This window comes from Lissotriton helveticus, chromosome 4_1 (genome assembly GCF_964261635.1).
Source record: "Lissotriton helveticus chromosome 4_1, aLisHel1.1, whole genome shotgun sequence".
Classification (NCBI taxonomy): domain Eukaryota; kingdom Metazoa; phylum Chordata; class Amphibia; order Caudata; family Salamandridae; genus Lissotriton; species Lissotriton helveticus.
This window is the reverse complement of record NC_136063.1, coordinates 199,099,605-199,117,857: the sequence shown is the minus strand read 5'-3', so window position 1 is coordinate 199,117,857 and position 18,253 is coordinate 199,099,605. Positions and strand designations below refer to the sequence as shown.

The 18,253-nt window shown below is 43.2% G+C and overlaps 1 protein-coding gene across 1 annotated transcript in view; it reads right to left on the bottom strand.

Annotated features, from left to right (window-relative positions):
• Positions 1 to 18,253, bottom strand: part of LOC144827102 (uncharacterized) — a 466,306-nt gene that overhangs the window by 112,128 nt on the left and 335,925 nt on the right. Inside the window, exon 19 of the mRNA XM_078685542.1 lies at positions 8,089 to 8,295. Coding sequence (XP_078541668.1) covers positions 8,089 to 8,295 — 207 coding nt within the window. The remainder of the gene's footprint in view (positions 1 to 8,088; positions 8,296 to 18,253) is intronic.

Here is an 18,253-nt window from a genome sequence, read left to right as displayed (position 1 = left end):
TTAATTATAACCAATGGGAACATTTTGCAACACCGCCAAAAGGCAGCTCGAAAACATTTTATGAGAAATTCCCATACTTCTCAGGGTTTAACACAACTGATCCAGAAACGTTTTATTTTAAAATGTTAAATAAGACAGGAATGAAAACAATGTTGACAAACACTAAATTGATTTATTCAGAAAAATTTTATGACAAAATGTCTACATTTGGTTTTGAATTTTGGAAAAATAACATTGAAACAAAAACCATCTGGGGTTCAAAAGACTGGCAGGTACAAGGTCTAGAAGCATTATTTAGAGCCTGCATGATCCCAGAACAGATAATATTCCTGAAGGACACCATTCAGCAAACAACCTGTCTTGGTTTAGCCAAGATAAAAGACTTAAATAAACTGTCTATTCCAAAGCCCATACCTGATAGTAATAGCACTACAGATGTGGAGATAGACGTATCCCATATTTTACACCAAAACAGAACAAATCCTGATTGGAAAAAATGGTTGATCTGGCCCACAGACACAAATAACTGTCAAGATAGATTCCTGAACAAGTTACAGGGGTTAAAACAGAACAGGCCAGACCCAAGATACTCCCAGAGACAACATCCAGGGATAGTTACAACATACAGTGTAGGGAAACTATGCCTCGAATGGCTACACAAATCCACACTGGCTGAAATTAAGCAACGCTTATCTTTACTTAAAGACGGTGCTGACTTGCGTGATTTCATATTGGGACCACGCAAACAGCGTCAAAAACGTTTCATATACGCCGGTATATACGCTGCTTACAACGAGGCTTGGGAAGTAACACAAATTGAAACTGCAGAAAAAATACGAGAAATTGATCATATAAATTTGGAAAAATCACTTTCTGTAGTGGACAATGGGTTAACGACTCTGTCCTCCAGAATATATTCACTCGACAGCATTGTATCATCTGCTATTGATATAATAGAGCAGGACTTGCTACTGCTACAACATGGTCAGTCCCAATTGCGTTCTATTGTACAACTTGGCTGGACGTTGCAAAATCTGCGTTCAGGCTACGTGCCATGGCGTCTAATCAACATAACGTCATTATTCTCTATCTTTAACCTTACTGATAAACAAATCAGTTTGCACAAAAAGGAGCAGACTATACGATTCTGAGCATTGAAAAACTTGAGAGATTACCATTGACAATGTCAGAGAGACCTGTCATTGAATGGATAATACACGGAACAATTCCAATTCCGATAACAACTTTCCAGTTTAAGTATTGCCAAAAATATATACCAGCAGGCCTGTATGAAAGGTTTGGTAAAGGATACATCAAGTCAACATGGAATTTACCTTATACACACAAATGTTACAGTGAAGGAAAAAAGGAGGTATTTCTTAGTGGTAATAATTGTAAAAAATCACTAAGTGGTACACTTCTGTGTCAAGGTATTAACTTGCATGGAGCCTGCAAGGGTTCATCAAACAACCTTTCTTGTCACCTGCATGGTACTCCTGCAACACAGATAGAGCCATTTTTCAGACAGCTTTCCAACGGCAGTTATGTTCTAATAAGTGACCACAGCTGTTGTGGCATGGTGCCAGGAAAAGCCTATCTCGTGAGCGTTACTTCCATGGTCACTTACTGTATGCAAATATTGTATCCAAACAGCAATCCAGACATGGAGGCGGCAATATGGCCTTCTTTGAATATCTCTTCTATTCGAATTGATACTTTAAGCAGAATGAAGTCAGTTCTTTTACAGACAACTGTGCCTTTATCCTCGTCCAAGGAAACGTATGATCTGCAAGTTGCAAGGACAGCGGCAGAGATACATTCCCTATTATCAACAAATTGCCCCGTGCATTTCGCACAAATTTTAGGTCAAATATTAATAATATGATGTCAGATTTAGTAATGTCAGCTAAATTCACAGAACATGATTATTTACAGGGTTCATCAAATTATGAAGAGTTGTATTGTTATAATCATTATGGTCATCACTATTTGCATAAGTCTGCTAAACCTAGAAATGGTTTTAATTATAACCAATGGGAACATTTTGCAACACCGCCAAAAGGCAGCTCGAAAACATTTTATGAGAAATTCCCATACTTCTCAGGGTTTAACACAACTGATCCAGAAACGTTTTATTTTAAAATGTTAAATAAGACAGGAATGAAAACAATGTTGACAAACACTAAATTGATTTATTCTGAAAAATTTTATGACAAAATGTCTACATTTGGTTTTGAATTTTGGAAAAATAACATTGAAACAAAAACCATCTGGGGTTCAAAAGACTGGCAGGTACAAGGTCTAGAAGCATTATTTAGAGCCTGCATGATCCCAGAACAGATAATATTCCTGAAGGACACCATTCAGCAAACAACCTGTCTTGGTTTAGCCAAGATAAAAGACTTAAATAAACCGTCTATTCCAAAGCCCATACCTGATAGTAATAGCACTACAGATGTGGAGATAGACGTATCCCATATTTTACACCAAAACAGAACAAATCCTGATTGGAAAAAATGGTTGATCTGGCCCACAGACACAAATAACTGTCAAGATAGATTCCTGAACAAGTTACAGGGGTTAAAACAGAACAGGCCAGACCCAAGATACTCCCAGAGACAACATCCAGGGATAGTTACAACATACAGTGTAGGGAAACTATGCCTCGAATGGCTACACAAATCCACACTGGCTGAAATTAAGCAACGCTTATCTTTACTTAAAGACGGTGCTGACTTGCGTGATTTCATATTGGGACCACGCAAACAGCGTCAAAAACGTTTCATATACGCCGGTATATACGCTGCTTACAACGAGGCTTGGGAAGTAACACAAATTGAAACTGCAGAAAAAATACGAGAAATTGATCATATAAATTTGGAAAAATCACTTTCTGTAGTGGACAATGGGTTAACGACTCTGTCCTCCAGAATATATTCACTCGACAGCATTGTATCATCTGCTATTGATATAATAGAGCAGGACTTGCTACTGCTACAACATGGTCAGTCCCAATTGCTTTCTATTGTACAACTTGGCTGGACGTTGCAAAATCTGCGTTCAGGCTACGTGCCATGGCGTCTAATCAACATAACGTCATTATTCTCTATCTTTAACCTTACTGATAAACAAATCAGTTTGCACAAAAAGGAGCAGACTATACGATTCTGAGCATTGAAAAACTTGAGAGATTACCATTGACAATGTCAGAGAGACCTGTCATTGAATGGATAATACACGGAACAATTACAATTCCGATAACAACTTTCCAGTTTAAGTATTGCCAAAAATATATACCAGCAGACCTGTATGAAAGGTTTGGTAAAGGATACATAAAGTCAACATGGAATTTACCTTATACACACAAATGTTATAGTGAAGGAAAAAAGGAGGTATTTCTTAGTGGTAATAATTGTAAAAAATCACTAAGTGGTACACTTCTGTGTCAAGGTATTAACTTGCATGGAGCCTGCAAGGGTTCATCAAACAACCTTTCTTGTCACCTGCATGGTACTCCTGCAACACAGATAGAGCCATTTTTCAGACAGCTTTCCAACGGCAGTTATGTTCTAATAAGTGACCACAGCTGTTGTGGCATGGTGCCAGGAAAAGCCTATCTCGTGAGCGTTACTTCCATGGTCACTTACTGTATGCAAGTATTGTATCCAAACAGCAATCCAGACATGGAGGCGGCAATATGGCCTTCTTTGAATATCTCTTCTATTCGAATTGATACTTTAAGCAGAATGAAGTCAGTTATTTTACAGACAACTGTGCCTTTAACCTCGTCCAAAGAAACCTATGATCTGCAAGTTGCAAGGACAGCGGCAGAGATACATTCCCTATTATCAACAAATTGCCCCGTGCATTTCGCACAAATGTTAGGTCAAATCTTAAACATGTCTGATACCAGTGGTATCGCACATTTATTTAAGACAATTTTTTCGGGACTGTTAGCACCCTTTGAAACAGTTCTGGGCATTTTCCCGAATTTTGTCCATTCCCTTTTCGGCGGCCTGCCTCTTCTTTTGGGACTCGTAGCAGGAATTTTATTTTTGATCCTACTGCTCCGATATGGCAAGCCAAGCCACAGACAAGGCTCCAGCTACGATGGAAGAAACGATCCTAGCAATACGCTACCGAGACCAAATCACTAAAGTCATCGGATTAGCACGGCTAAGAGATCTGAATACAACATGGTTTCTTTCATTCAGACCCATCTGGCAGAATTGCATCTTACCTGTGCTTTGATGTCTGCTATGCGGAGAAGAATGCGTGTTGGACGTCTGTCTTACACTACCATCAGCAGTACCAATGGATATTGATACCTTGCTAGGTCCTGTAACGACTCATGCATCGTGTTGTCCACAGCGGCTACCTATTCCGATGACGGCATTAGTTGAGACTTCACCACTACAAGCAGGTGGTGGGGAAGTACGAGAGGAAAGCAGCACCAAACAGGTACAACCTTCTGTGAACATTGCTGATCCAGACATCGATGATGGCAATCATTCTCACATGTGCACAATTTCAACTTTTTCGAACTTGGTCGAACTTTCACCTGATGTTGTAGACCAATTTTTTGCAAGCCTGTCTGAAATGATGTTCTCTCCAGTCAACGAGAATAACTTTTAAAACAACGAGCACACAGCGTTCCCTGAACTCTGAATTCGGCCTTCAGTTTTTGATAAACAAAACTACTGAAAACATTTGGAACTATTTTTTCCCTGAAAGCGAAATTATTTTTTTTCCACTTCCAAAATATTTACCTTTTTTCTGGCACATGGTAATCTGCTTAAAATAGAACTATTCTTAGAGAACAGAGCTTCTAATTTAGGAACTCTAGAGACAATATTTTACCTCAGCCTCTAGCACATGTACAGCATTTGTATAAATATGTGATGAAATGGTCTCGACCTTCTTTTCTGTATTTAGAGCCATTTCATGTATAATTTTTGCAATTCATTCAGCTGATATATATATGCATTTAACTGAATGATACCACTGCTTGAAAAACGTACAGTACCAATACTCATTTTCCTTTATTTTCCATACACCATTTCAAATGAGAATTATGTATTTTGGGGTGGGTTGGAAAACACACACGCGTCGTTATATGTTTTATATTACCTAGTTTTTAGTAATGTTGGACATTAGTACGTGGAGTGGGTGTTGTGTTTCTATCTAGGACCCTAATTCGATATTCCCGATTTATGCCCTTATGTGGTTATAATAAATAATATATATATAAAGGCATAAGAATCATATCCATATTTAGTAATAGCCCATGCAGTCCAAATACGGCAAGGCTACTCCCCTAGACTCCTAGAAAGTACAACGCGTTCTTTAAACAAACCAAGCCTCCAGCAGCCCAGGAAATCCCCCAGCTCTTGTTTTGATTTGCACAAGAACTTCTAGAGTCCAGCAAGAACTGTTAGTTCTTAGTGACGTCTTATGTCCAACCTTACGTCAAACCCGGCACCTTCCAGGTATAAATATACCAACGTTGCCTTAAGCAAACACACGGTGGTTTGGAGCAGAGCGGCTATCTACTTACCCGAAGCCTAGCTGATGCGAGAAGCCGAAGGAAGCCGCCCCTCCCTTTTGACGCACTGAGAGAGACGCTGTCTTTTTCTCCAGCCGAGAAAATCCAGTTCCGGTGTTTCCAGTCACCCTTGCGGGTTGCTGGGAGATCGAGTCCTGAGAGAGAGATACAAGACCTCCTACATTCTATTACAAAGGTACGGAGCTGACTAAACCCTTAAGAGAATTCTTGGTTCATATTCTTGGCAAAAAACCTAACTTAACTTAAACTGCAACTTACTTACTCCTTCCCACGTATTAGGCTTAGGTCAGGTACACCGGGGTAGGCGTATCTTAGAAGCACCAGTTGAGTACGTTAGTCAATGTTTTTATGTATGTATATATTTTATCCATTTTAAAGTATCATATGGCTAAGAAACCATATCAATGCTTTTACAGTATTATTTCATAATTCTCCTTTTACTATACGCACTTTACTTTATGATAAGTATTGCAATTGTGGCAACTCATTTCTCTTGCATGAGAAAGAAGACTGCTCAATAAATAACACCTTTTATTGAAAACGCCTGTCTCTCTATTTCTCTGCACTCTGGTGAAACTACGTATGCACGATTGACTGAGTGAAATAACCGTCTATTGTTTTCACACGACTAGAGATACGCTCTTTATTCTGAGGGAGCAAAGTTGTCATGTTTATGCGGTTGTCAGAAACGAATCCCTTCTTGTCTATTCAGGAAAGTTAACTCATTCCTGTTCACTCGAGAAAGTTTCTAGTGACCTCTGAGCTAGCTGGCAAAACTAATTAAGTCTAATATAGTCAGTAGAGACCTAGTCGACCTCAGTCCTACGTCTACACTGCTGTTTATATTATTCCAATGCGCAGAGCCTATTGGGAATATAGGAACTACACTACAAGGTGGGCAGTTGCAGGGAGAGATGCCTGTGGAAGCTTGTTGTGTCCTAGCAGTTCAAACAGGAGTGCAGCCAACTAACCCTTTGAGTCACTTCTGAGGTCCTGGATTCAAGGCAATCAGGTTCGCTCTTCCTGTAGGTTCTTCAGACAGCAGTGCAGTCTTCTGATTCTTCACAGGTCCAGGATTACTCTGAGGAGAGGTCTGTGATGTCCACTTTTATGCCCATGCCAGCCTGAGGGTAGCTGGCAAGTCTTTGTCCCCCCTCCCAATAAACCAGTCCTGGTCAGTTCCTCCCCTCCCACTGGGTTTGAAGCCAGCCTGCCTAGAGAGACAAAAAAGAGGCAGGGCTAGGTGTCAGCTTTCTCTGCCAGTGAAAAGGTTTGCATCCTTTGAAGCTCAGGAACTGGCTGGACATGGCCTCTAGGCAATCCTGCCAAGAGAGGAGCCTCCCTCCCCAGCAAAAGCTCTTTGTCCCCTGTCTTAAGTAATACACTTCTCACGATAGGGGAGTCATCAGGGGTAGGGTGACAGCTGGACAGTGGTAGGAAAGGCTTTTGGTATTTAGGCAGGAAAATGACAACTTTCACAAAGTGTCATTTACAAAATAGTAACATAAAACCAGACTTGACCATTAAGTTGGAATTTAAACTACTATCAAAATGAGTTCTTGGACCATTTTTCTAGCTATTCCCAAACTGAAAGTAGTACGTATTAACTGTAACAGTGTATGCAAATGTTAACCTACGGGAGAGCCAGCCCTGCAGCAGTGAAACTCGACTTTAGAGATTTTTCACTGCCAGAACATGTAAACATTAAATATAAATGTCCTACTTTTTAAATACCACCCTGCTCTGTGGGCTTTTAAGTCCTACTTTGGATGTGAATTGTACGTTTTATTTAAAAAAAAATGTTTATTTGTGGTAAAAGGTTTATTTTGCCAGGCCTAAATGGCAGTTTAAAACAACACATTCAGGCTGCTGCGGCAGCCCTAGAGATATGATATACAGGGCTACTGATGTGGGTGGCACAATGATTGCTGCAGCCTACTAGTAGCATTTAATTTAATGCGCAGGCCCTGGGTACAGGTGCAACATATGCTAGAGACCTACAAGCAAATTAAATGTGCCAATGAGGCTAATACCAACTTTTCCATGTTTACCAGTGGTTAGCAGGGATAAAGTGCAGAGTCCCATGGCCAACAAACACAGGTTCTGAAACAAAAGGCAAACATCTGGGGGCTGCCACACAAAAGATGAGCATTTCCAACAAGCACTGTGCCCAAGAACAAGCAGCAGTTGTCACTAAAGCTAGTGAAAACTATTGCATTATGTGATTTAAAGAAACCAGTTATTAAATTCGTAAGGCCCCACTGTGACATTTGAAGTGTATTTAATAGCTCACGCACGAGACAGAGTTGCAACTTTACCATGGACCTGAAAGAAGGCCCAGCCTTAACAGGGTATCTCTAAAGTGGTCATTGTTTAATCTGCTTTTTAGATACAACATTGTCATTCAGAGAGAAAATGACAGCATTTAAGGGTTATGGAAAGGTAGTCCCAGACAAGAAATACATTGCCATAAGAAACACCACATCTTAGGCCAGTCAGAAAAAAACTACTTATGCTCTCACCTTGTTTCGCGCCGTGATGGCCCCAACCTTGTTAAATTTCAGTAGCTCCTTGATCACGGCCACACTGCCCTTGGCAGCCGCAATGTGGGCACACGTTGAACCCTCCATATTGGCTGAGGTGACGAGTTCTGGTTTGTGCTTCAGAAAGAGCTTCACCACTTCAGAGTGGTCATTCTGTGCGGCCAGGTGCAGCGGTGTCTGCCCTTGCTGGGAATTAAACTGCATGTTAGTTCATCAGGAAGAAAGTAAACATATTTGGTTCAACAATAACGAGGAATAGAAATAGGTTACTACAATGGGTGATAAAAAAATTAGATGGAATATTCAATTTGGTCTTACATGATTTGGGATTACACCCTTGCTTTTACAGTCACATAATCATATTTTAAATTCTGTTGGCATACTTGCTACACACCAGCATATGCATTTCTAGAACCCCTCTCTGCAGCATGTAAAAAACAAAAAACTTAAAAAACACAGGCTGCAGTTCAACAGACTACAATGAGTGCCAAAATATCAACAAACATACATATATAAAAATGCCAGGCTGCACCTACACCCACCGGGGACAGATTATGAGTCAGGCGGAGCAGTGTCCCCTTCTGATCATAAGTGCCCTGGTGTGCCCACACTCAGATTTATAGATTGTACTATAAAATTAAAATAAAATTTAATTCGGGTTGGGCAGGGGCTGCAGGCACAAATATATCCCGGCCACCGAAACCCCCTATAGCACAGGGGTAGCCTGCCCACACTTTGCTCTGAGACCCCCAACCACCCAGACACCTCTTCTCTGCAGGACTTCTACTGGCAAACATCCCATGCATATACAGAACCAGATCAGGAGGATGGGTGTTCTTTTACATTACTTCTAAAGTGTGGGAAAGAGCTCCCGCTCCACATCAGAGCAGGGCCAGACTGGGAACAGCAACCAGCCCTGGCAGATTGCTGCTCGACCGGCCCGGGGGGGGGGGCGAAGGAGGTGGGTGCTAGCAAGAAGCACTGCTCCCACTTTTGATACAGGGGACAGGCCCCCAATGACAAAGCCAGCCCCAACATGCACAAAACTGACACCCCACCCTTGGGACCACCGGGGAAATGCCTGGTGCTCACTACGGCCAGTCCGGCCCTGCATCAGAGCCTTCTCCTCTCTTCTTCAATTCCACAAGAAGCAGTAGACCTGGCTTTTCAATGAATCAACCTACCATAGGTAGAGCTAGGAGAAGTGTGGCTCACCAATTAGAGCGGCAGACCCTGAGGCAGAGGTCTGGCCCGGGACCAGGGTTCAATTCCCGACGCGGCAGGGTCTTGGGCTCATTGTCCACGGACTCGATAATTCTCGCCTCGGTGCCTACTCTAATCATGGGTCCCACTCTGCAACTCTGGACAATAGCTTGCTTATTCTCCACAACGGCCCCGAAAGCGCTAGGATGCCTGGCTTCACCTTGGAGGTGCCCAGTAAGGGGCATCTCACAGGGAAAGCCAGGAAGGGTTCCACAGCGGTATACAGCACCAAGATACCTTCTAGGTGAAAGTGCGCTTTACAAGTATACACACACACACACACACACCTGCTCAGCACCAGCATACCCTCGCTGGTGATACTGAGCTTTACAAACACACATAACATAATGTAAAATGTATTAGTATAATGTCCTTCCTGGAACATCCATATAACTTGAAGCCTGTTCTTGGTTACACAAATTGAGTTTGCCTCGAAATCGTACTTAAACCAACTCCTGCTCCTCTGGAGAATAGTCTTTTTATTGCTACCGTAGTCTCAGTATGCTATAGCTAATTTGTCTGTGGTATCCTGTCATCTAGAATTCTGCAATAGCTTGTAGCTTAGTTTGCTGGAGTATATGACTGTGTCCTGCTGCAACAGTGTCACAACAGTGCTGGCTGGTTTGCAACTGGTCCTAGTCATAATAATAATAATAATAGTAATAATAATAATAATAAGTATCACGACCACTGGAGGCTTTAGGACACCCGGCTGTATCCCATTGGGTTAAATGAATGCACCTTAGACAGCGCAAGCGCATTAAAAGTGGTGTTCTGTCTGTTATGAGCCAGCGCAGCACCGGCCCATGGTGTACTCTGAGAGCAATCTATGTAATCCTATAGTCCCAGGCTTGCTGCACCTCATCCCGCTCACTAGACTGAAGCTGTAAGGTCTCCAACTCTTCAGACAGGATGTGAAGCAACAGGAAAGGGAGTACATTAAAAACAGAAGCCATTGCTGTCAAGATCATCTCTCAGATAGCAAGGAGTAGAGGATCCGGAGAGAGACACCCTCAGTCACCCTTACTGACTGAATCTTAAACCCACAGGTAGTTTAAATTAAGAATAAACAGCGTCTTATTCAGGAGAAAACAAAGATATGTCCTCTTTGTCCCTGCTTTAGTACTGAGAGATCAGTTAATGATGCACATCAAAGCATTCCGGGCCTCATTTATGAGGCCTTGCGTCAGTTTTGCGCTTCCGATGCGTCACTTTTTGTGACACATTGGCGGCGTAAAACATGCGTCCTGTTGCGCACTATTTACAAAGTGACGCATCTAAGCAGATGCGTCACTTTGTAAACCCCTGCGCTACATTATACCTGCGTCAGGTATAATGTATGCAGGGGGGTCGTTCCCCCGCAAAAAGCTTCGTAGAAGTGACGCAGTGAAATCTATGAGATTTCACTGCGTCACTTCTATGACGCTGTTGCATCAAAATCTTGCGCCTGCCTCACAGCAGGCATAAGACTGACACAGGCCCTTTCACATGGGGCTTGCCCCATGTGAAAGGACGCATTGCTGGAGTTGCGTCACTTTTGTGACACACTCCAGCAATGCGCCACTTTTGCGCTTACAGATACGTCAGAAATACTGACGTATCTGTAACTCCTTGCGACATGATGCGTCATACATTAAATATGACGCATCAGGTATGTCGCAAGGAGTGCGCCCTGAGAAGTGACGCATCGCTGCTTTCACGCAGCGATGCGTCATTTCTCATAAATGAGGCCCTCAGTGTCTTAGTACTGAAATACTAGTGAATGGTGCTCTCAGAACAGAAGTGCATTATAGGAGAACAGAGGATGTCTTGGTTCAGCTTATGGTGGTAGCTACTGTAGAAATGAGTTCTGTGATTATCTCAGTATTGGCATCTCAGTGCATGGTGGAGGTCAGGAAAGAGTTACATCACAGGAGCCCTGCAGATGTTGCAGTCAGGTTAGTACATAAATGCATTGCGAGAGTCCTGTAAATGTTTTATTATTGGTCCAAGCTTAAACACGATGGGTATTGAAACTCTCTACTGGTTCCTCAGTATTGAGATATCAGTTCAAACAATTGTGCACTAAGAGGGCATGGGGAGCAACATTTCCCAAAGGGACATTTAACCGGTTTGTGTGCATGGATGCACATTCTCCTCGTTAAAGGACTGACACTTTTTGTTTGAATAAATGTGACCTAACAATAGAATTGTGGCTCTAGAAGATCAAAGTTCCAATCACTGCATTTTCACTTTATTAAATTATGTAAACTTGGGTATTGGTAAACCATTTTAATACATTTTGCACCAAAAGTTTGGCCACTTAGAAATCATGTGACGTTGGTGATTCATGCAGCGACTCTGGGGGGCAAGGCAGAATGCATTGACTATATCCGTGGTTCCCAAACTTTTTTGACCTGTGGCTCCCTTGACCTAATTGGCAGTTGGCCGTGGCTCCCCACCATTTCTTTACCGGTGGGGGGATGTAAGCCCGACCTGGGGAGTACTTCTAGTTGTCTTCCTGAAATTAATTGGGGTGCGATGAATGTATTATAATCATATTTGTAACAAAATTAAAATATAACAGTTGTTCAATAAGAACTCGTTAAGTGAGAAACGATACAATCACCTGTTGACTTTATTTCATTTTTCAAATTGTTGTCGAATATGTACTTTCTTAATTTGGTAACAGGGTAAAATAGGTAATAAAATCATAATATAAGGGAAGACTGGGAAATAGAGAGCACTAACATTTTTATTCAGCTGGCAACGCTGAATATTTCTGTGAGTTCGCTTTTGGATTTTCCAATTGATGACAAGCAGAGGAAGTCATGTTTTGGAGCATTTTATCATCGTTAAAGGTTCCCTAGCAGGCCAAAACAGGTCAGGTCAAGGTACTACAAAGATGGGTTTATGCCAGTATGCCGGGTGATGCAGTGACAGTCGCATGCCATGTCACTGCGTATGGGCAGAGTCAGTCGCCTAGTAAAGTTAGTACAGTAGGGATGGGGCAGTCAGTTGGATGGCAGACTGGGAGGGCTGGTGAACAGCAAGTAATATACTGTCAGTGGGGCCAGGTCAACAAGCATTGGCAGAGCTAGTTGGCACACTCCAGGTCACAGGGGCTGAGGCAGAGCAGGACAGTAAGGTTGGGGGCAGAACGAGATGAATGGCAGGGCTGCGTAAGATCCAGCCAGCTCTGTGGGGCTGGGGTAGAGCCAGTCTCATGTCAGGAAGAATGGACGGGCAAGAGGCAGTTTTGTAGCATGTTGGTATGGATAGGGTCGAATCAGTTGCACAAGGTGGAGGTGGTAGACCCAGTTACATCCCAGGTCAGTGGTGGCCAGTTTAAGATATGCATGGCATGCCAGTTGGACCGAGACTGAGACCGATTGTATGACAAGCAAGAAGGACTTGGCCAAAGTGAGTTGGAAGGCGAATAAGGGGGACCAAGGTAATTCTGTTTGCAGGGCAGACAAGTAGGTCTGGGTTACAGTCAGGCACAAAGTAAGTTCATGTGGCGAGCCTGTCACATGCCAAGTCTGCTTGATGGTGGGAGAGAAAGTCACTTTGCACACCGTCCAGTACATCTTAACCGAGCAAGTCACATGGCAAGAAAGCAGGGAAGCAGAAGAACAAGTGGCATGAGAGGCTAGTAGAGTAGTAGTGGATGCAGGCCTGGGCTTCTGCCAGTTGCTTCCAGGAGTAGAACCAGCCTAATTGTGCATTATATCCTGCAATACAAGAGCCCTAATTAAAAAATATTCAATACTCTCCACATCCACATCTCTGGAATGCTCTGTATTCATGTCCATTGGGTACGGAGGGCACTGATATATTTTATTTTTTATTTATAAAGTTTTATATAGCGTGAACCAGATCCCGAAGGATATCAGAGCGCTTTACATGAGGATCAATTGAATCACAAGTTACATGTTATATCCAAGCATAGTAAGACACAAGCACAGAGACAATGAACAAGAATAGCAGATATTCATGGATACAAACATTACATATGTAGCGCTGGCTAGACCCGTAGGTATCAGAGGGCTTTACATTAGGTTGCACAATGTTATGGAAAATGATAACAATTACACATTACATCAGGAATAAGCAATACATTGAGAGAGTAGTGTGGTATGATTTATTTAAGTTCAGACAGACTCTCAATGTTTGATTCTTTGTATCTTCTGAATTTCTTTCCTTGGTGCCCTTGCACAGACTATAATCAAACCAAGGGAAGACCGAGGCCCGTATAAATTTGAAACAGTTTCTAATAAATCAGCTTATTGTAAAATAAACTCTTGCAAGCTCACCTGTGTCCCTGTGAATGCCAAGCTTCGAGAGCACAAGAAGATACACACACTATCCATGGGAGACAGTAACGATGGAGTGTTGGATTGCCACACGCCATCTCCCCTTGTGCACCAGAAAGAAATACCTTGTACAAAGCACACAGTATTCCCCTATTCTCGTTCCCTGGGCTTCTAAACCTTTCACGAAGATCTGCACGCCCACAGTCCTTTGCAAAGTTATCCTCATATTCTAGAAGTCAGAAACAGGAGCAATTGCAGTGGTAATCTTCTCGACTAAGGTGACTCAGAGTTCAGTCTGTTAGCAGAGCAGATGGTTTGGGGGCAAAGGCATGCTGCAGTCCGAGAGTTTTAGCACAGCACTGTTTTAATACAAATGTGAGCTCTTCTCAGATTTTAACTTCCTGCATCTCTCTGCAAATTCTGCTTGCAGCCCCAGAGAATGATGATGTGTTGAGGAAAAAGAATGATGAGGCAATTTGAAGCTGTTTTCAATAACATAAGAAGCAACCTTTTGGTAAATGCATACCATTGTATAATGAGACCGAATGCTTTATGTAATGTTGGCATATTTAAACTGGCACTGGAGCCAGAATGCATCAGCGTAACCCAGTGGGAGCTGTGCTCTGCTCCAAGCTGAGACTCTGGCACGATCAGGAGATCCCGTACAGATTTTGATCAACTCACCCAGGTGGAATTCGAAACATGATAAGCAAGAGCAACCATGACTTTATGCTTCTAAAAATCTACACTCTACTTGGCAAACAGAGAATATTGTCAGTCTTGCTGCAGATTTCAATTCCCGCTAATGGCACGGATGTTGCTCAACAAACTGAAACATGTAGTAAAGAAATCCCAAGCTCTCATTATAGCTCTAATATGAGATTGTCCTGTTTCTAATTCGTCCCATCTTGTCAAGTTGCTGTTTGGAATTGCCAACAGTTCTTTAATTGGGTCGATACTCACTGGTAATGAGTACCGGCACTTCATATGTTTTTCGTTTGAGTACCAGAACTTCTCCTCTGCTATAACAACAAAGGTCCGAATGCACTTTTTTCATTCAGTGCAGTGCAGCAAGCAAAGTTGATGTACTGTGCGCGTGTACGGAAGAGAGCAGAACTGCACCATACCTACTAAAATATGGTGCTTTTTCTCTGGCGCCCTGGGCGGCTGCACTTTAGTCAGCCTTCCGACACGCACACACCCCTTCACCATAGTGTCTGGCAGACAGCTAGGGCCTACTGATGGTAAAATGCAGTGGCGGCTCGCACAGGTAATGCTGTATGGCGGGGAGGCAGGCTCGGGGGTGGGGTGGGCAGGAGGGACGGGGAGGTAGTGGAGTTCGACATACGGCGGGAAAGAAAGTAAAGAAATAAAGAAATAAAACCACTTACCTTGCGCTTACCGCATCGCCGAGTCAGCGGTGCAGCGAGAGCAAGGTAAGTGGTTTTATTTATTTATTTATTTACTTTCACCTTTCCCGTCGTATGCCGAACTCCACTACCCCCTCACCCCGCCCCCACCCCGCCTCACCACCCCACAGCATTTACCTGTGCAAACCGCCACTAGTAAAATGCCTGTCTTTGAGGGTTATCTAGAGATGAGTGAGAACCAGCTGGATATCTTTGAAGGGTTATGTGGGGAGACAAGCTGTGCTTATGGGCCAAAGGGGGCGTGGGGGTCTCAAGTAGGCATTTTACTGAGAGAGCAGCTGGGTAATTTTCCCTGGCCCAGCACCTCGGCATATGATTAAATTTAATATTCAGAAAGACAGCAAAATGTTAAACATTCTAAAACCTCTTTTCTGCGGACGACCTGTGACATAAAATGTTCCCTACAATAACAAATGGTTAAAATGCATCTCTGAGGTGGATTTAGCTGAATCATGGGTGCTTTCAGTTTCACTTCCTACCCACATTTCAGTGTGGAAGCTCTGCTACCTTCAAAGCTCTGCATCTCCTCACAGGCATGTTTGTGATTTTCCATTGTGTACACAATTACTTATTAGATCATTTATTATTTTAGAAAAGGACTTTTTCAGTAAGATCACGGAGAAGGTAGCTGTGAATTAGCTGTTATTTCTTAAAATAATGTTTATGTGTTTTGTTTAAAAATAGAACTGCATATTTTTCCATTACAGAAAAATGTATCATCATTATCATGCACATATTACATTATAATAATCCATACTAATATTATAAAGAGAGAGCCCAAACCTTTGAGGCGGGTAATCTCAGTAACCACAGCACCAATCACAACTCCCAATACAGCGTTGGAAAGGGCAGTTACAGCAGAAAGACATAGGCTATGCAGAAGGATAAAAAAATGTATTAAAAAATTGCAAAAAACTACATCATCCAGAAGGCCGAGGTCCAAAATAACATCAAACAGGAAATGATGTAATAATGTGACTCACTATATTGAGACTGAGAGCCTGGAGCCAAATTGATCTTGAACAAGGGATATGCTATCCCGAAACGCATAGATTTGTGCCTGCCTGCTTGAGAAACTCCATGCTGTGAGGATTAAATAAAAAAGCACATAAGTGAAGACAAACGCGAGTTTGTCCCGTTTTTCTCCTAGCTGCGGGAATTGGTTTTGGATTTAAATGCGGCGTGGTTCTGCCGCGGGGATTTACGAACCGGCGAGAGAGCGCTGCAAATTCTGGCGAAAAGGAACCAAGGGGTATCAATATATATATATATATATATATATCCATATCCATTATCCATACTAATATTATAAAGAGAGAGCCCAAACCTTTGAGGCGGGTAATCTCAGTAACCACAGCACCAATCACAACACCCAATACAGCGTTGGAAAGGGCAGTTGCAGCAGAAGGACATAGGCTATGCAGACGGCCACCATATACATTTAAAAGGTAAAAGAACCGTGCCAGCAAAGTAGTCCCTTGTGGGCGAGTCTGCGTTCTGCTGTGGGCGTGTGCTGGGGGCGTGACAAATGCTGGGTGCGTGTGGTACGTTCCGCCTTTCAAGCCATGTGAGTCGTAATTGCGCCGCATCAAGGGGCACGCTGGAGGCGTGACACGCTGGGGCCGTGACAAATGCTGTGGGCGTGCGTCCGCCCTTCATGCCATGTGAACTGCAAATTACGCAATTGCCCCGCATCAAGGAGCACGCTGGGGGTGTGACAAACGCTGGGGGCGTGTGCTACGTTCCGCACTTCATGCTATCTGGGTCGTACATTAATCAGATCGTCTGCTGTGGCCGTGTGCTGGGGGCGTCACAAAGGCGTTCACCTCGAAGCGTGGTAAGTAACCATTCGCAAGACTCCCTTGGGGGACTGCGCGTTGTCTCACACATACTGGGGGTGCCGAATGCAGTGTGTGCCTTGGCCTGGGTGCGTCTGAAAGGGCCGAAAGCAGTGAGTGGCTTGGCCTGGGTGCGTCTAAAAAGGCCTCGGGCCAAAGAGCGTCGGTGTGGGTCATAAAAAAATAAGAACAGCGGGAAACAATCATTCAAGACTCACATAATTCTAATTGTTAGATGGTCGCCACTTGCCCTCAAGCGGGGGCACACGCGACTGAGCGTGTCTGCGGGGACAATTACCGCAGCCTCTCATGCGCGCTGTTACTGAACTATCACATTAAACCAAATTACACACCCCTGCTAACATCAGCCAGGACTGTAACCGGGCTCAGGCGGCGGATCACTACACTAATTACATGCGCCTGCTAACATGATGCCAGAAACCGGTCCCCGGAAGCTTGTTTCCTTTCCAGTGAAGAATTGGCTTGGTAGTTTGGTCTGCCCTGTTCCCATGATGCACTGGGCCAGGGACAGACTAATTTGCATATAGCCAGGTTCTGAACTGGGATGGTGCAGTGAGCTAAAAAACGGTGATGGATCAAGCCCTGATCTGTTGACTGGGTAGGAGTGTTCTGATTAACTCAGATACTCTGTCCATCACCACCCCTTTTTGAAATTATTTTGGCCACCATGAGTGTGGAAAGGGTATGCTCAGACATGAGTCCCTTGCTCACTGCACCATCAGGATTCAAGCAAGCCGGGCCGAAGACGGCTGTAATGCCAGAAACCGGTCCCCGGAAGCTTGTTTCCTTTCCAGTGAAGAATTGGCTTGGTAGTTTGGTCTGCCCTGTTCCCATGATGCACTGGGCCAGGGACAGACTAATTTGCATATAGCCAGGTTCTGAACTGGGATGGTGCAGTGAGCTAAAAAACGGTGATGGATCAAGCCCTGATCTGTTGACTGGGTAGGAGTGTTCTGATTAACTCAGATACTCTGTCCATCACCACCCCTTTTTGAAATTAACATGAACCAGGGCTGCAGCTGGGCCTCAAGCCGGGGAACACGCGAATTACCGTATCTGAATACACACATTACACACATTCTATTTCATACCCGGACAACGTCGGGACGGGCTGCTAGTAAGTAATATTTGTCTTCATCATGTGCCAATTTTCATTTATTTATTACATTCAATTGTCATGTTCCTTCGGGGAGTGATATCTAATGAGTGTGTGATGTTCTGAATTAAGCAGTTTCTGAGGAATGCTATTTAAAAATATATTACTACATGTGAGGTGTCTAGGTATGGCTTGTCATGT